The sequence below is a fragment of the Asterias rubens genome, chromosome 5 (genome assembly GCF_902459465.1).
Source record: "Asterias rubens chromosome 5, eAstRub1.3, whole genome shotgun sequence".
In the NCBI taxonomy this organism is placed as follows: Eukaryota; Metazoa; Echinodermata; class Asteroidea; order Forcipulatida; family Asteriidae; genus Asterias; species Asterias rubens.
This window is the reverse complement of record NC_047066.1, coordinates 16,264,722-16,285,012: the sequence shown is the minus strand read 5'-3', so window position 1 is coordinate 16,285,012 and position 20,291 is coordinate 16,264,722. Positions and strand designations below refer to the sequence as shown.

The 20,291-nt window shown below is 38.8% G+C and overlaps 1 protein-coding gene across 1 annotated transcript in view; it reads right to left on the bottom strand.

Moving 5' to 3' along the window:
* LOC117290455 (IgGFc-binding protein-like) overlaps positions 1–20,291 on the bottom strand; it is an 88,440-nt gene that overhangs the window by 32,077 nt on the left and 36,072 nt on the right. Inside the window, exons 55-74 of the mRNA XM_033771871.1 lie at positions 20,045–20,192; positions 19,739–19,921; positions 19,196–19,398; positions 18,769–18,946; positions 18,320–18,642; positions 17,895–18,050; positions 17,497–17,644; positions 17,220–17,402; positions 16,018–16,220; positions 15,175–15,352; positions 14,266–14,582; positions 12,646–12,801; positions 12,286–12,433; positions 11,590–11,772; positions 9,972–10,174; positions 9,164–9,341; positions 8,128–8,348; positions 6,704–6,811; positions 4,986–5,141; positions 4,335–4,482 (exon numbers count right to left, since the gene is read on the bottom strand). Of these exons, the coding sequence (XP_033627762.1) occupies positions 4,335–4,482; positions 4,986–5,141; positions 6,704–6,811; positions 8,128–8,348; positions 9,164–9,341; positions 9,972–10,174; positions 11,590–11,772; positions 12,286–12,433; positions 12,646–12,801; positions 14,266–14,582; positions 15,175–15,352; positions 16,018–16,220; positions 17,220–17,402; positions 17,497–17,644; positions 17,895–18,050; positions 18,320–18,642; positions 18,769–18,946; positions 19,196–19,398; positions 19,739–19,921; positions 20,045–20,192 (3,721 nt within the window). The remainder of the gene's footprint in view (positions 1–4,334; positions 4,483–4,985; positions 5,142–6,703; positions 6,812–8,127; positions 8,349–9,163; positions 9,342–9,971; positions 10,175–11,589; positions 11,773–12,285; positions 12,434–12,645; positions 12,802–14,265; positions 14,583–15,174; positions 15,353–16,017; positions 16,221–17,219; positions 17,403–17,496; positions 17,645–17,894; positions 18,051–18,319; positions 18,643–18,768; positions 18,947–19,195; positions 19,399–19,738; positions 19,922–20,044; positions 20,193–20,291) is intronic.

Genomic DNA, 20,291 nt, shown 5'->3' with positions numbered 1-20,291 from the left:
AGGACTTGAACCTACACTCTGCTTAATAATAGAAACACCAAAGAGACGAGTGTCACGACCGGAACTTGAACCCACACTCTGCTTAATAATAGAAACACCAAAGAGACGAGTGTCACGACCAGGACTTGAACCCACACTCTGCTTAATAATAGAAACACCAAAGAGACGAATGTCACGACCAGGACTTAAACCACACTCTGCTTAATAATAGAAACACCAAAGAGACGAATGTCACGACCAGGACTTAAACCACACTCTGTTTAATAATAGAAACACCAAAGAGACGAGTGTCACAACCAGGACTTGAACCCACACTCTGTTTAATAATAGAAACACCAAAGAGACGAGTGTCACGACCAGGACTTGAACCCACACTCTGCTTAATAATAGAAACACCAAAGAGACGAGTGTCACGACCGGGACTTGAACCCACACTCTGCTTAATAATAGAAACACCAAAGAGACGAGTGTCACGACCGGGACTTGAACCCACACTCTGCTTAATAATAGAAACACCAAAGAGACGAGTGTCACGACCGGGACTTGAACCCACACTCTGCTTAATAATAGAAACACCAAAGAGACGAGTGTCACGACCGGGACTTGAACCCACACTCTGCTTAATAATAGAAACACCAAAGAGACGAGTGTCACGACTAGGACTTGAACCACACTCTGTTTAATAATAGAAACACCAAAGAGATGAGTGTCACGACCAGGACTTGAACCACACTCTGTTTAATAATAGAAACACCAAAGAGATGAGTGTCACGACTAGGACTTGAACCCACACTCTGTTTAATAATAGAAACACCAAAGAGACGAGTGTCACGACCGGGACTTGAACCACACTCTGCTCAATAATAGAAACACCAAAGAGACGAGTGTCACGACCAGGACTTGACCCACACTCTGCTTAATAATAGAAACACCAAAGAGACGAATGTCACGACCAGGACTTGAACCCACACTCTGCTTAATAATAGAAACACCAAAGAGACGAATGTCACGACCAGGACTTGAACCCACACTCTGCTTAATAATAGAAACACCAAAGAGACGAATGTCACGACCAGGACTTGAACCCACACTCTGCTTAATAATAGAAACACCAAAGAGACGAGTGTCACGACTAGGACTTGAACCCACACTCTGCTTAATAATAGAAACACCAAAGAGACGAGTGTCACGACCGGGACTTGAACCCACACTCTGCTTAATAATAGAAACACCAAAGAGACGAGTGTCACGACCGGGACTTGAACCCACACTCTGCTTAATAATAGAAACACCAAAGAGACGAGTGTCACGACCGGGACTTGAACCCACACTCTGCTTAATAATAGAAACACCAAAGAGACGAGTGTCACGACCGGGACTTGAACCCACACTCTGCTTAATAATAGAAACACCAAAGAGACGAGTGTCACGACTAGGACTTGAACCACACTCTGTTTAATAATAGAAACACCAAAGAGATGAGTGTCACGACCAGGACTTGAACCACACTCTGTTTAATAATAGAAACACCAAAGAGATGAGTGTCACGACTAGGACTTGAACCCACACTCTGTTTAATAATAGAAACACCAAAGAGACGAGTGTCACGACCGGGACTTGAACCACACTCTGCTTAATAATAGAAACACCAAAGAGACGAGTGTCACGACCAGGACTTGAACCACACTCTGCTTAATAATAGAAACACCAAAGAGACGAATGTCACGACCAGGACTTGAACCCACACTCTGCTTAATAATAGAAACACCAAAGAGACGAATGTCACGACCAGGACTTGAACCCACACTCTGCTTAATAATAGAAACACCAAAGAGACGAATGTCACGACCAGGACTTGAACCCACACTCTGCTTAATAATAGAAACACCAAAGAGACGAGTGTCACGACCAGGACTTGAACCCACACTCTGCTTAATAATAGAAACACCAAAGAGACGAGTGTCACGACCAGGACTTGAACCCACACTCTGCTTAATAATAGAAACACCAAAGAGACGAGTGTCACGACCAGGACTTGAACCCACACTCTGCTTAATAATAGAAACACCAAAGAGACGAGTGTCACGACCAGGACTTGAACCCACACTCTGCTTAATAATAGAAACACCAAAGAGACGAGTGTCACGATCGGGACTTGAACCCACACTCTGCTTAATAATAGAAACACCAAAGAGACGAGTGTCACGACTAGGACTTGAACCCACACTCTGCTTAATAATAGAAACACCAAAGAGACGAGTGTCACGACCAGGACTTGAACCACACTCTGCTTAATAATAGAAACACCAAAGAGACGAGTGTCATGACCGGGACTTGAACCCACACTCTGCTTAATAATAGAAACACCAAAGAGACGAGTGTCACGACCGGGACTTGAACCCACACTCTGCTTAATAATAGAAACACCAAAGAGACGAGTGTCACGACTAGGACTTGAACCCACACTCTGTTTAATAATAGAAACACCAAAGAGACGAGTGTCACGACCAGGACTTGAACCCACACTCTGCTTAATAATAGAAACACCAAAGAGACGAGTGTCACGACCAGGACTTGAACCCACACTCTGCTTAATAATAGAAACACCAAAGAGACGAGTGTCACGACCGGGACTTGAACCCACACTCTGCTTAATAATAGAAACACCAAAGAGACGAGTGTCACGACCGGGACTTGAACCCACACTCTGCTTAATAATAGAAACACCAAAGAGACGAGTGTCACGACCAGGACTTGAACCCACACTCTGCTTAATAATAGAAACACCAAAGAGACGAGTGTCACGACCAGGACTTGAACCCACACTCTGCTTAATAATAGAAACACCAAAGAGACGAGTGTCACGACCGGGACTTGAACCCACACTCTGCGTAATAATAGAAACACCAAAGAGACGAGTGTCACAACCAGGACTTGAACCCACACTCTGCTTAATAATAGAAACACCAAAGAGACGAGTGTCACGACCAGGACTTGAACCCACACTCTGCTTAATAATAGAAACACCAAAGAGACGAGTGTCACGACCGGGACTTGAACCCACACTCTGCGTAATAATAGAAACACCAAAGAGACGAGTGTCACGACCAGGACTTGAACCCACACTCTGCTTAATAATAGAAACACCAAAGAGACGAGTGTCACGACCGGGACTTGAACCCACACTCTGCTTAATAATAGAAACACCAAAGAGACGAGTGTCATGACCGGGACTTGAACCCACACTCTGCTTAATAATAGAAACACCAAAGAGACGAGTGTCACAACCAGGACTTGAACCCATACTCTGCTTAATAATAGAAACACCAAAGAGACGAGTGTCACGACCAGGACTTGAACCACACTCTGCTTAATAATAGAAACACCAAAGAGACGAGTGTCACAACCAGGACTTGAACCCATACTCTGCTTAATAATAGAAACACCAAAGAGACGAGTGTCACGACCAGGACTTGAACCCACACTCTGCTTAATAATAGAAACACCAAAGAGACGAGTGTCACAACCAGGACTTGAACCCACACTCTGCTTAATAATAGAAACACCAAAGAGACGAGTGTCACGACCAGGACTTGAACCCACACTCTGCTTAATAATAGAAACACCAAAGAGACGAGTGTCACGATCGGGACTTGAACCCACACTCTGCTTAATAATAGAAACACCAAAGAGACGAGTGTCACGATCGGGACTTGAACCCACACTCTGCTTAATAATAGAAACACCAAAGAGACGAGTGTCACGACTAGGACTTGAACCCACACTCTGCTTAATAATAGAAACACCAAAGAGACGAGTGTCACGACCGGGACTTGAACCCACACTCTGCTTAATAATAGAAACACCAAAGAGACGAGTGTCACGACCGGGACTTGAACCCACACTCTGCTTAATAATAGAAACACCAAAGAGACGAGTGTCACGACTAGGACTTGAACCCACACTCTGCTTAATAATAGAAACACCAAAGAGACGAGTGTCACGATCGGGACTTGAACCCACACTCTGCTTAATAATAGAAACACCAAAGCTTGAATCCAGTGCTCTTAAACCACTCAACCACAACGTCGGCAATTGGAAGTTTTACAAATAAATATACAAAACAAAAATTTCTTTTCAAATTGTGAGGTAGAGTACTTCAGAATTTGTTTCCAAAATAATTCTTTACTTTTTCATAATTGACACAAAACTGAGCTGTTATAATAATGAATCCCCAAAACGAAACTATTGTTTTTGATGTTCACATTAGAATTTGAAACAATTCTATTACAAAATTAAAACTGCAGACATTATTGTTTTTCTTATGTGCTTACCATTCGGCTGTTTGACAATAAAGCATAAATCTTGTCCTACAGTCAGGTTTGCATACACCTGACATGGATCCGTGACACCAGGCTCAGAATGACATCTTTCGTTGTCCACAACCCAGCTGTTAGCAAACAGTGTTGCGTCATCCGGTGTCTGAAATACACAAAAAAGGCTTATTTTCTACAAAGGCCTTGTCCCAGAAGGAAATTGTTCAGGTAACTTGGAGGCAACCAACTGCACTGTATGTAAAAGGAACACTACAGCAAAAAAAGACAATCACAAAAAAAGTAACTCACTATCTCCGAAAGAACAATAAGAAAGCGAAATATGACAAACAAGGGATAAGTTGTCATGTTTGGTGTTTGGTGATGAATAGTCTTTATGGAGTAAATTATTTTCTTAAAAAGACACATTGCCTTAGTATTGGGTGCTTTGGTAAACAAAAGCGCTTCTCATGAGATAAATATTGTTGAACAGATTTTCTAAAAGTTTCTAAAAGTACATAATGAATCACAAAAACATCCCTCAAAATTTTTTTTTTACCCTGGTTTTTCATAACACAGTCCATCCTGATGTACAGTCAACCATTTGGTTCTAAAGAACGGTGGAACATGTTAGTGAAAACTGCTTTCAATGTGGCTCAATAGTTCACTTACCACAGACCCATCTGACAACATGAAGTCATTTCCTTTAATTGTATCGTAGTTTCCACACAGACCGCACAGTGCACTGTCGTATGCTGGAGGCACTGTTATGGCTACAGTATACCTTCCGTCCCAACGAATGGATAAACCAAATCTGGTTGATAACATCTACAAAGAAAAAAAAAACATTAAAAATAATTCCCAACTGACTGAAATGAGGGGAAGAAAAGATGTGGGCCACTTCAAAACACCCTGGTCAACCTTCTCCTTGCTTCTCCACTGAGTATCAATACATATTTGGTTGAAGGTTCGAATCCCACCCAAGTGATTAGCCTGTGGATTTTCTTTTATTAAAATAACTTGGGAAAGTAGTCCTTTTTACACATCAATGAAAGGCTGCAAACTAATTATATTCTTTATCCTTGTTGCAAAAATTAACATTGATTCATTTTCATTCATTTCTTTTATTTTTACCACACACAAAGAAAAGTGATATTGTTTACATTATATAATGATCAAGGAAAACAAACATGTACATTTAAGTACAATTGGATTTTGTGTGAGGATAGAGGTTTCCAAGAAGCATCAGTTTGTCGAGTAGAGACCCCACTCATATAATAACAAAACAAAGAACATTATCTTCAAGTAGGCGCTAATCCTCCAATCAGATTGGCAGAATGGAGTGGTGATAAAAACCTATATTGCACGGCTAATATCACTACCATGCGTCTTGTGTGTTCTATGTCACGCGCCAAGTTTGCTTGAAGATAAATACGTTATCACAGGCTCGCTCGTGGAAATACGGAAAATATAGCGCGTCTGCGTCCCATATCATTTGGGACGCAGAAGCGCTATATTTTTCCGTAATTCCACTCGCGCTTGTTTGATAACTTATAATACATCTATTGAATCATTGATGTACCACTGCTAGCACCTATGTAACTGCCTCCTAGCCAACAAGCTAGCTGGATGATCTACATGTAGTGGTAAAACATCTGCTTTAGCAACACAAAGGTTGTGTTCAAATCCAACCTAAGGGAATTGCCTGTGGACTAACTCAGGAAAGTATTGAGTACAAAGTGCTTAAAGACAGTGGACACTCTTGGTAATTGTCAAAGACTAGTCTTCTCACTTGGTAAATCTCAACATATGCATAAATTAACAAACCTGTGAAAATTTGAGCTCAATCGGTCGTCGAAGTTGCGAGATAATAATGAAAGAAAAAAAACACCCTTGTCACACAAAGTTGTGTGCGTTTAGATGGTTAATTTCGAGACCCCAAATTCTAAACTTGAGGTCTCGAAATCAAATTTGGCGAAAATTACTTCTTTCTCGAAAACTATGTCACTTCAGAGGGAGCCGTTTTTCACAATGTTTTTTACTACCAACCTCTCCCCATTACTCGTTACCAAGTGAGGTTTTATGATGATAATTATTTTGAGTAATTACCAATAGTGTCCACTGCCTTTAATATTATAATACACATCCTTATTAAAAACCAAATTATACTATTAACCTCCAATGCAAAATTACAACTGTTAAAGAAATATTGTCAAGTATTTGTCTCAAGGACAGAAGTGTCAAAGCCAGGACCCCCCAAAAAACTCTGACGGTAAGAACCTGGAGTCTGTTGCACTAGATCACTCTACCATGAAACTCTACAAAATCTATTGTCAGAATACCAATGCACCAAATGAAGAAAGTACAGTTCGCAAAACTTTAAAACTTACCGTTTCTTTTCCAGTGTACCAAATATTGAAGCCCTCCACTGACACAAATGGTAGTTTGACATCTACTTCATCAATGCTTACATCGCCATGTTGAGTCAACTTGATAACCTGATCAAATTAGAAGAACAAATTATAAAGAAATAGATATTTTAAAATTATCGTTCTTTTAATTTTAGTTTATAGAAATCTGATTAATAAATACAAATATCAACAAACTAAAACTAATGTTAAAAACATTGGCAAAATGCACGGCGCGTTAAGCCTGTGCACAAACCAGTTCAGGGAATTGAAATATACTTGAATACAGTTTCCAAAGCAACAGATCTTCATTACGCAATTATGGTCATCTTTTCTCTGGTTCCAAAAGAATATTAACATTGATCCTAATTGTCAATTCTCAATAGGTGACCAGAGTTCGATTTCAAAAAGAGTTAAGATTGATCTGACGTGCAAAGCAATTTTAATTGCTAAGGGAATAGTGATGTCTCAATACAAATCATTATGTGATACTAACATCTAGTCTTCACATGAATCTTACTTTCTTGGTGAAATCGACCGCAGGTTGTTTTTTTTGTCAGCCTTCAAATAGTTTTATTGAGTTATAACAAAAAATAAAAACTGGTAGTATCTAAACAATGCTGTGAACAGAAGACGTTCTTCAAAAACTACAATAGATGTAGGTGTGGGTGACGTCATTCGAAGCATTATCGTGTTTCGTTCCTACACTGTACCATTATAACATACAGAGTATTTCTTCAAACCCCTGAATAAAAGGATGCCGATTCACAGGCTCGTTCGACAAAACTACAAGTTATCACACAAGCGCGAGTGGAATACGAACAAATAGTGCGTCTGCGTCCCACATCTAACTCAGCCGCGCGCGTGATAATAAAAATGTAACACACGCACGTCGTAGCAACGAAAAACAAATGGCATTGTACTTGATGTTCAATCAATAAAAATCATTGGTTTTTGTTGTAGGCCTTTGCGTGTCAATCGGACAGAAAAGGAGAAAATTTACATCGTTCACATTAAACACTTGGAAAAGGTTCTTGCACTGCCGTGAATGATTGGTAAATAGTCCCAGTGTATACAGACGTTATCAAAAAATACTGTTTTTGACCTAAAATGACCCCAAAATTTATCTGTTCACGAACTGTGCAGTTTAAGAGCTAAGCAACAACCAAATTCGGATTCAGTACCATTGAAAACCCTTGTGCGTCAAATTTCATGCAGTCCGGAGATGGGGACCACGGAACCCCCAAAATAGGCCCCTTTTCAATACCCATCCCATGGTCTAAACTCTATGGCCTTTGCAAACCAACAGGGTCTGTACGCATGCGTGAATGTAATTAGTTCATAGGAAGGGTCCATTGGGGAGATGGTCAAGGAAGTTCAGTATCTAAATTGTTAACTCCACTTACACGTCCATACAAATCAAGTCTCAGTTTGTTGGTATATGTCACTTTGTCATCAGGCTTCCGCTTTATATTAGATGCCGTGATGTCAAAGATGGGCATGTCTACCAGTGAGTCATTGCGACACACCTCTACCAAGGTGTAGTCGCATTCTCCTTGGAAGTTGAACTTACGACCATCGAATGTGATGTAGTGTGGATCTCCCCAAGCGTTGCAAACACCAGGAGCTGTGAAGAAAAGGACAGCCTTTATACAATGGTTTTTCAGGAAAGTAAACAAGCAAACACTCTTGAGAATTAAGAACAAATTCTTTGTTTTCAATACTGAAAGATCTCCAAGAAAGGATGAAGTTAAGGGAAAGACAGAGGTTGAGCAATGTCGTTGTCCTTGGGAGAGATGCTGGGGCAGAGACCACAACAGAGTTGGCTGCCTGCATAGAGGACAGGGAAGATTGAAGATGCCACTGGGGATCCTGCCTGCTGGTGACGTGATGATGATTGTATGCTACCAAAGTGTTTGTTTGCATTAAGTGTTGCTGCCAGGTTGCCTAAAGTTGCCTTGAGTGATAAATGGTCCTACAACCAATCCAATCCAAGAATTGCAGTATTCTCCCTATCTGGGTTTATTCCTCCCACAACCATAACAACTAATCCGTTCTCTTCTTCTTCCGTTCGCAAGTGCAAGTTTATTGACCCCTCTCACGTACGTCACACGCGGCGACTGTGCCATGCTCACCATTTTGGTGGTCAATAGGTTTACGTGTATACTCCGTGTCGCCTAAAATGCACACTTCACTGAATAACGCACAGTGAAATTGACCACCAAAATGGCGCATCCAAGATTATTCTGATGATGACGTCAGGTGAATTGGGTCAAATCCAGAACTTTATATTTATTATCAGAAATAATACCACATGAAGAGGTGCTTTCAAACTATGCTGTGTGTCCTGGTTGTTATTGGTGTTTACTTTTTATTTAAATTTTTTAACTTTTTGTTTTATACCTGGAAGGCTTACTAACTAATTTGTCAGAGCTCCCTTACCTCTTGTACAATTTTCAACACCATCGCCGAAGAAACCATTCCTGCAGAAGCATCCCCTGTGGCCGTTAATAATAGCACATTCCCCCATTGGGTGACAACTGTAGTCCTCACACTGTACTTGGCTCCCATCGCAGTGACATCTTCTAGAGCAGACGTCATCCACCCAGACGTCACCTCCCTTATTTCAGAACAAAAATTCAATAGTTGTTTTGATGGCAACTGTTTTAAATGCACATGCTGTTTAAATACTAATTAGTTTGTATTTTTATTTGACCAGCCTTCAAATTTGTAATTTCTTTCCAGTGGGTAATTGACCGAACATTTGAAACCTTCAGCTAGGCAGAATCGTGTATAATGGAACAACTATGCACTAAACTAATTGTGTTTGTGTGTACTGTACAGATTAATTTACAACATGTTATCAGAGAGGCATAATTAATCCATCATTCAAAACCACAGAGACTGGTATTGAATGATAGACAAAGGGGACTTTAAAAAACTAAAGAACATCCCAAAAACATGAACACTAACTTTTAATGATCTAGAGTTCATCTTCAAAATTTTGTTTGAAAAAGTGCTTAAGAAATAAAAAACAACTTTTTGTACTGTCCAAATAATAGTGTACATTCATGTAAATAAGTACATTTCTGACGACAACTGTAGTTAGGACTGAATAACAGTGTATAAGCTATCATAGCTATGTGCTTAGGAAGTTTTTAACGACATATTTGGTGGTAATCAAACATAAGTTCAGTTTTCTCAGATATGAATAAGTTGATACCCAAAAATCTACACGCTATGAACTTACCTTCAGGTAGAATCCATTTGGCAAGATGCAACCACATTCAGATGGATCTATGCAGCGCCCTCCTTCAGCGAGCTGACCGTGAGGACAGTGGCAGGACTCAACGCACGTCTCATTGCACATGTCTTCCACATCTGGCATTGCACATGAGTTTTGACATGCAGTTCCACATGGGTCGTACTCCAAGCCTTCAGGACATTTAAGTTCTGGAATCAAATTTCAACAAAATAATAATTTATTAAAGGTCTAGATCAGGAGATGGTAGAAAACTAATTAATTTGTCAAAAAAATTGACTAAATCCCTTCAGAAACATAGTTATTGTAACCAATTGGCAGGTAACACAACAATAAAAACACATGTCAGAAAACTCCAGAAAAAGTTGAAACTGTGATAGATTTTTATATTCAACCAGAAAAATTGTAAGGAAAAACACAGATTGCACACAAAATGTGAACAAGGACTGCTGTTGTGACCTCTTTTTTTTTAGGGGGGGGGGTGACCATTCATAGATTCAAAGGCAGCCCACAACTGTTACAAGTTAAAGCAAATGCTCTTAGTTTGGACAGGTCTCCTGCTTTTTAGACTAGTGCACTGGACTCAAATAGTAAATTCATTAGGTATAGTTTGGTTACCAGTTTGATATCTGTGTCCTTGACACAACAAAGACACAGCTATAATTGCTCCTCTTAAAGGAACTAGGTACTTTTTATAGGACAAAAAACACAATGTCCTCAGATTTACCTAAACTTGAAGATACACAGTTTGAAGATTAATGATAGTAAGTAGACATGGTAGAAAGCTTCCCTACAAATATTACTAACTGAGGAGCTGTAGATTTTGAGAAATGAGTAAAACAATGTCATGAAAAAAATGTTTGTCTCAGTGAGCGTATTTTCATGACATTGTTTTATTCACCTCTCAAAACTGCAGCACCGCAGCAACTGATATTTTAAGGTACGCTTTCTACTATCATTATCTTCAAACAGTGTAAGCTTGATGCAAATCTGTGGACATTGTGTTTTGTGTTACAAAAAGTACCCAAATCCTTTAACCCATAAGTAAATAAGTATCCTGTGCATGCAGAGATAGTACTTGATTAATTTTGTTGCATGACATACTTATAAGAACACGCTTATAACATCCTTTGACCTGAGATGGTTTACAGGGAGGGATTAAATACCTTTTGCAATACTCCAAAAAATAATCATCATGAAAACCTATTATTCAAGAAGCACTGCAGCTGTAAATACGTATATATAATGTATAACATTCTGAGAAATAATTCCCTTCCAAAAGAATGTGATTTAAGTGAGAGTGATTAAAAACATTTAAATTTAAGAAACGTTTCTGCATTAAACATTTCTCAGGTTGCGTATGGGTAACTCTTCCTGTGCGGACAGAACTATCTAAAAAACACTCCCTTTTGAAAATAAATTTTCAAAGGTTATTTTAACTTTTATTGTATATTATATCCATAGTTATATAGGATTTTAAAAAATCAAACGGTTCAAAAACCAAAAGATGTACAATTTCTTTAAGGATTGAAATAAGCAGCCAATTGACTGGGGTGCTCACAGGTGCTCAACAATGTCCATTGAGAGAGTACAGAGTACTACTTACGACATTCTCGTGCTCCAGACCGCCAGTGTTCAATATCCACACCCTTCTTCAGACAAGCTTCTGCATACTCCTCTACGCTGTCGCAGAACACATCTTCATTGGGGAGGTAGGCACACAAGTCATACACACATGCCTCGTGGTATGGTTCGGGATCCACAAAATCATGGCACTCTCCGAAGGCTCCTAATGTAAAATGAACATTTTGAAAATCAGTCAAACTGTTTTTCACAGTGGATGCCAGGTATTGTACTTTTTTGTGAGTATTTTTTCCTCCAGATAACAAAGATCCACTTATGAATCCACAAATATGAATGTTTTGCATTTAGGCAATGATGAGAAAAGTTTTCATGAGTTTAAAGAGGGAATGTTGTAATCATACAATTGTAAACAAACTATTAAGGAAATCCTGTGACTAGAGCAAACTGAAAAACCAACCAACTCTTTTTTAGAGACACCAACTCTTCATAAACACACAAACTGTAACTTTTGTGGATTCCAATTATATACATTAAATTAATGAAAATTTCCAACAGCCCATCGTCTGCAGACATCACTAGTGTTTCATGAGGTATAAACAAACAGCAACTGGCACACATAATCAAACCATTGAAAATAGACCAGAACAAAACACTTGCAAAAGGAGATTAATGCACTTATTGGACTTGTAAGACTTTCTTAAAGTAAGCGCTGTCTCACCAAAGTTGTTGATGATTATGTAACAGAGATCTTCCGCCTGTTCCTTAGCCTCTCTTTTACCCTCACATGGGTTGGGTTCCATCGTCTCATTGTAACACCTATCAGGTGTAGTCATCCAGCTGTTTCCAAATTCATTAGGAGTTACAACCTGCAGAAACAAGAACACATAGAGAATGCATGTTACATTTTTGCTTTAGCAAACCCTTTGAAATTGACGCTTGGTTCATAATGACCACAATCATATTAAATATCCATCTAAGTAAGGTAGCAAATAGTTTGCAACATTTACCAAAACTTAAATATTTTCTATTCCATGCAAAACATGAAATGCATCTTGAAAACAGCTTGTTTTTATCTTACCATTTGCCCGTCTGGGGTAATGAACTCATTCTCAGGGTTTCTATCAAAGTTTCCACACAGGCCGCATGTTTGGTTGCTGTAGGAACTTGGGAGAGAGATCGTGGCTGTTCGGAATCCATCCCAGCGAATAGTCAAGCCAAAAGATGTACGCAATATCTGTAAACACAATGGAGATACCAAAACCAAACCAAATTAAAACAAATCTTTCTAAAACCACAAGGCAGTCATCATCTCAGCACCACTATTGTAAGTCTGAGACACTCAGACACTGAGGTCTTAGTCTCAGTCATGGTGTTGGAGGAGAGGTCTCAGTCTTGTCTAAATGTGGGATTATTCAATCTCAATTACAAAACAGTTCAGTGCTAAACAGGTCCTTAATACAGTTTGTACAGTTGTATGGATGTCATAAAATTGATCGCATATAATTTATAAAAATAACATGAGTAATTATAAATAATAGTAGGTATTTGTAATGCGCCAAATCAATCTTTACAGATGTTCAAGGCGCAGCAGAGACAATGTAAACACAACAATACATGTACATATCCAGTGAATGCTAAACAAACAATAATAATAACACCATTTAAAAACAAAAACAATGGGAAGAAATCAGAACCAGGAAGGAAACTACGACCAGACCTGCAGCATTGAGCCAACGAAAGTCCCGCCAAAGCCGGTCTCTCTATGACGGGATAGTGCAGGCCAAGCCAAGCGATTCAGACACACACTAAGACATAATAAAGCTCCTGGTAACCTGAGTTTTTCGGAGACGATATTATCACCTTCGAGAACGACTCTGCTAGAGTAAAACATCAGGCCATTAACAAATTTTTGAATTTAGGCATAGATCCTTTTAGTAGGTAAGCAGTTTACAACAGCTAGCTCTATTTTTTCAGGTGATACATGAGAAACACATTAGTTTTGACAACAAGTTTACATCCAGCATAGGAAGAGATAAGCATGACTTGAAGATAATTTTGCCACTTAGTAAAAAAAAAGTAACCTTTTTTTATATACATTTGTTTCTTTGTACAAATGCTTTTTTCAAATGAGCCATTTGCAAGTAAGATTTGTGTAATGTCTGGTTCAATGACTGGCTTAGTCATAAGTTACGCTTAAATTTGAATTCCTCATCAGACTAAAATGGCAGTTGTTATGTGACACGATTCAGGCAAAGCTTCTAAAGCATAAGAGCCAGATATTACAAATACACAAATTTGAATGAGTTTCTTATGATAATAGTACCATGGTTTGCTCATCTGGAGGTAGCTATAGAAATTTCAAACTTAAGCTGCAAATTGCAACTAGTCAAGTTGACTTACCAGATGATATCCAAATAAAAAACAAATTGCTTCTAGGGGCTATGGCTGCAGCAGCTGGATCACCATGGTACCATGCATTGCATAAAGGTTGCTGAGAACAATACCTTTCGCATCAGCGGCAGCCACAGCCACAGTTGCAAATTAGAACACGACTTAAACCACTGTTGCATACTTTTATAAGAGCTTTCCTCCTGCTGCCAGTCACCTAATACGACTTAATGTTGTTTGGTCGTGACATGACAGTACGGTCTTTTAATAAGAATTAAATAAACAAATAATACATACATGTACGACTTACCAGTTTGAAACCATTGATCATGATCTGTACACCCTCCCGTTGCAGTGGAGGAGTTACGATTACACCATTGACACGCAGCTCTCCTCTCTGCCTCAGGGCATAGAGAGATCCAGCGTAATCCAGAATAACCTCCTCTGTCAAGGCGACCTCATCAGAGGGTTTCAATTTCACATTCCTGGCATTGATTCGGAATGAGTCCTCAGCGGAGTTACTGCAGGGCTTGACAAGTGTGTACTCGCACTCGCCCTGGAAGTCAAACTTTGTCCCGTCAAATGTGACGTAGTGCGGGTCTCCCCAGACGGTGCATGTGCCTGTCGCTACAGCATGATAGAATCAAAAGTGCGACTTAGTTTCAGAGTTTTCATCTAATTGGTCTGAAATAAAATGTCTTATTCTGAATTTGTTTTTGCTGTACGAGAGGATGAAATGGTTTGGCATTTTCCACATTCAAGACATAATTGCTTTGAAGATTCAATGACAATGAAATCAGTTGACTTGAAATCTGTTCCTCAAAACCAATTTTGACCCGATACTTCTACATGTAAATTTGGTTTAAAGATCTCTTTTGGTAGGTCATTGTTAGGTGCCTGGCAGCAGGAAGAAAACTGTTGGTTTCTGTTTATTTTTTTTTTTAACACTTTTTTCCCCATCATTGTAGCTAACACTTTCCATTACAACTTAGTAAAACAAAACAAGGTTTTTAACCACTCCACCTTCCAACGAAATGAAAATGTTTGGTGATGCCGTTGCCTTTACAGTTCATTCCATCACAGAATTCATTCCACCACAAATAAATTAGTAGTCACGTACATGCATTCATCAAGCAATTCTTAACACCGGACTTTTCAATTAAAATCTTTGCTTATTATACTTTTTTCCCACAAGTGTTGATAACCATTATTTACAGACCTGTTGCACAGTTGATTCCGTCACCAACAAATCCATCATTGCAGTAGCAATCCCTCATGCCATTCTTAACATCACACTGGGCTGACTCGTTACACTGTCGCCTTTCACAGAGTACTTGTTTGGAACCCATACACACACACCTACTGGAGCAGTCTGGGGCAACCCACACGTCACCAACCTTGTCAAAATTCATACACAATTCAATTATTTAACAATTAAAAATCAAATTTTTAGAAACATTAACAAATTTCTTGTTTTACTTGTCTTCTTTTTTAGCAAAATCGTTTAGGGTTTTCTATAGGCCCTATGATTTATGAATTAGACATGATTTATCCATTTGTTATTCATAAAAATTGTTTGATTGGGTTAAACACCCATAGGAAAACCTCTGGCAATTGTTTTAATTTTTTAATTGATTTGTGTATAAACAATAAAGAACCGCTCGATAACATTGACTTCACGCCTTCTCTATTTTGAAATGTTAGGCCTTGGTGCCTTTTCTACTGGCCGTGGTGCCCACCAAAATTTTGCCTCTCCAAGGCCAAAGTAAAAACTTTAAAAAAATTCCAGGCCTGTAACTTAAGTGTAGATTTGTAACATAATCTACAGTTGAGTGTAGATTCATTACAAACTTAAGTAAATAGTTCAACTTGAAAACTACTGTTTATTCAAACTGAAAGAACATATGAAATGCAACGAAACATAGTTCAAAATATGTTATCTGTCATTTTACAAAAACAACAATAGCAACAGTTGAAAGGGAAATATTAAAAGCACTAAAAATTTACCGGTTAACAATAAATATGAAGAAAAAAAATAGGATCTCCGTATTTCATTACTCACAGGGAGGTATGATCCATCGCCTAAGAAGCAGCCACATTCAGAAGGTTGGATGCAGTGATCTCCTTCAAGAAGCAAACCTTCTGGACAACGGCAGGTTTCAATACAATCATCTGCACAATTATCAGATCCTTCTGGTTCCAGGCAGGTAGCAGGACAAGATGTACCACATGAGTCATAAACCAACTCACTCGGACAATTCAGTTCTAAAATTGGATAACAATTCAAAATCGAAATTGATAAGGTGCGAAAGAATGTGCATGCTACAGCATAAAAGAAACGTATGGTGCAAACATAATTTTACACCTAGAAATTTATAAGAAAGTTAATTATTGAAAGCAATCGAAAAGCCGAGCGATAAGAGCACCGAATTCAAACTCTGGGGTTCTGATCAGCAGAGTGTGGGTTTGAATCCCCAGCCGTGACACTTGTGTCCTTAAGCAAGACACTTAACCATTGCTTCGTCCTTCGGATGGGACGTAAAACCGTTGGTCCCTTGTGTAACGCATGTAAAAGAACCCAGTGCACTTATAGAAAAGAGAAGGGGTTCGCCCCGGTGTTCCTGGCTGTGGCTGCTGTATGCGCCGTAGCACCTTGTAAACCCTTATAAGGTGCTAAATAATTGGGTCTCAGAATTCATCACTGCAATAACCTACATGTATCTTTCTGAAAGTTTGTATATACTCAGCGCCTTGAGCACCTTGTTTTGTAGATACCAGTGCAAAGTTACAGTACATACCTGATAATACACAACTGAAAAATTCAACTGAAAAAGGATGCATTTAACAAATCCCAATTGGTTGGGCAACTGGTTTTAACCAGGATTCCGGTTGGATCAACCAGGATTCCTTTTAGAATAACCAGAATCCCAGTTGGATTAACCAGGTTGATTGGGTCACTGGTTATAAACAGGATTCAAGTTTGATTAACCAGGTTGATTGGGTCACTGGTTATAAACAGGATTCAAGTTTGATTAACCAGGTTGATTGGGTCACTGGTTATAAACAGGATTCAAGTTGGATTAACCAGGATAGAATCCTATCAAAATCCTGCCGTGACTCCTGTCAAACAGGATCCTGCAAAATCCCCCCAAATTTTCCGGCAATTTTTTTCTTGCCGGAATCCCGAATCACAGAATTGTTTTTAATCGGGTACTTCTTAACGAAAAAGGTAAAGAAAAGGAACATGAACAAAACCTCACTTACCACATTGATGCCTCTCTCTTCTCCAGTTACCAACCCTCTGTCCAGCAAGATGACAAACATCTGCATAAGTCTCAAGACTGGAACAGATCACGTCATCTTCAGGAAGTGTAGCACAAAGATCAAAAACACAAGACTCGTGATACGCAACAGGATCAACAAAATCATGGCATGATGCAAAAGGACCTGCAACATATGAAAAGAAAAATTGGGAATATATCACAAATTTTACAAAACATTTACACAGTTATGATAAGTTTCCACAAATAAATTGACAAACCGTTTTGATCGATGAGTACATAGCACAGATCAGTAGCCTGTCGGAATGGTTCTGTGCCCTCATCACACGGATCTGGCATCTCTATTGTAGGATCACATTGGTCTTCATCCAACACCCAGCTGTTTCCAAAGTCAGTAGCGCTCTCTCTCTAAAAGTAAAAAAGGTTAATAAAGACATTATTAAAAAAGCTTATGTTCAGTAGTATTATACTGGCTAAAAAAATAAGTGTCAACTATTAAAAATTATTTTTTCTGAACTGTTCTGAACTATTCAGAGCCCATTAATTTAATGATTGTTAATTCTCTATTTGTTCAGCGCCTTGACCTAGTGTCTAGGATATGTGCGCTTTATAAGAACTTTGTCTTATAATTATTATTACTATTATATAATTGTCTTACCAGCGATCCGTCTTGTAGAGCAAAGTCATTATGTTTGTCTCCGTCAAATGTTCCACAAAGACCACAGGTTCTATTCCAGTATGCTACAGGAATTGTCACCATGACATTTTGCTGACCATTCCACACAATCTCTAGCTCGAAGTCAGTCTGTAAAACCTGAAAAACACAAAATTATGAAAAACTGTTATAAACTTGTTCTCAATTAAATCAACAGGTAAGATTGAAACCAGAAGGCATCAAAAAAACAAAATCTGTATAATTGTTAAAGATATGAAAATAATTGGGACCAGAACAAAGAACCCAACATTTCATGTACTGTACACTGTATGCACTGAACATCTTCCATTTGGATAATGATTCAAAATTGTCTAAATCAAGGAATAAAAACCTCTCTTCTTCTACCAAATTTGAACAACAAGTCTTACCACATTGCGACCAGAATTGTAGATATGGACTCCATCAAGACGCATGGAGGGTAATGTTACAGTCACACCGTTGATTCGAACCTCTCCATCCCTTAGTAGAGAATACAAAGTGCCTCCAAACTCCAATCTAACTTCTTGAGTGTAGGATACACGTTCAGAAGGCTTGTTTTTGACATTCTTAGCCATCACATGGAAGGATGCAAGAGCTGAAGTGTTTGTGCAATCTCTGACAAGAGTGTAATCACAATCTCCTTGGAAGTCATACTTCAGACCGTCAAAAGTGACATAATGTGGATCTCCCCATGCAGTACATACACCAGGAGCTGTATTCAGACAGGAAGACATATTAAATCAGTGTGGAGCATTTTTCATATTAAGACTGAATAGAAACAAACTGTGACAAATTAGTTACAGGATTTAGTTTATTTTGTAACATGTTCATTTATTACCTGCTTGGCAGTTGAGTCCATCTCCAGTAAAACCTCTCTTACAGTAACAGTCCCTAACACCGTTCTTGATGGCACATTGTGCAGACTCGTGACATTCCATACTTGTACATATCACATCTCCAGCTTCACCACAAACACATTTCAAAGAGCAGTCATGAGACACCCAAACTCCATCATTCTAATAGTGAAAAGAACCAAACCATCATAACAGTAAAATAAACACTCTTCTGCACTCTTCTTAAGAGTGATGCAACAAGAAAATCTAGAGTTATAGATATTAATGACAAAATCCGGATCAAATTTTAGCCACAAATTGTAAGTTCTCCACTCCACTCAAAAAACTAATTTGAACGTTTAATTAACTTAAAAATAAAAGGCAATTCAACCGTCATCCTTGTCTAAAAATGGAAATGAATCTCAAACTAACTTCCAGGTATGATCCATCCTCTAAGAAGCAGCCACATTCAGAAGGTTGGATGCAGTGATCTCCTTCAAGAAGCAGACCTTCTGGACAGCGGCAGGTTTCAATGCAATCATCTGCACAGTTATCAGATCCTTCTGGTTCCAGGCAGGTAGCAGGACACGATGTACCACATGAGTCATAAACCAACTCACTCCGACAATTCAGTTCTAAAATTGGATAACAATTCAAAATATAAAACAATAAGCTGCGAGTTAAAACTAAAGATGTGCATGCTGCAGCATAAAATAAGTGTATTATGGTGCAATAATAATTTAATACCAACATATTTATAAGGAAGTAATTATTCAAAGCTATCCAATAGAAAATCCAACCGGGATTCCTGCCAGGAAAAATCACACCTGGAATCCCAGTTGGATTTTGCAACCCCCCTCCTCCATCTTTCCCAAAAGTTTCTCGCTTGAATCATGAATCCTGATACTTTTTTTTATAAGGTACTTCTCATTGACAAATGTACAAAAAAAGGAACATGAAAAAAACCTCACTTACCACACTGATGCCTCTCTCTTCTCCAGTTACCAACCCTCTGTCCAGCAAGACGGCAAACATCTGCATAAGTCTCAAGACTGGAACAGATCACGTCATCTTCAGGAAGTGTAGCACAAAGATCATACACACAAGATTCATGATACGCAACAGGATCAACAAAATCATGGCATGATGCAAATGGACCTAAAGATACCAAACCAATACAAAAGCTTTGTTCAGACACTTTCAAAAACCTCTTGAGTATTTCATTACACTCGTTTCAATTTGGCTTTTTAAATTGAGAAAGTTCAATATGAATTGACAAACCGTTTTGATCGATGAGTACAAAGCACAGATCAGTAGCCTGTCGGAATGGTTCTGTGCCCTCCTCGCACGGATCTGGCATCTCTATTGTAGGATCACATTGGTCTTCATCCAAAACCCAGCTGTTTCCAAATCGAAATAGATCATCACTCTATAATGATAAATGAGTTTGAGTTAAAATAAAAGAAAGGAAAGAAGTCTGTTTAATGTACATTAGGTTTTATAAACAAATAAGGCCAATCCAGATATG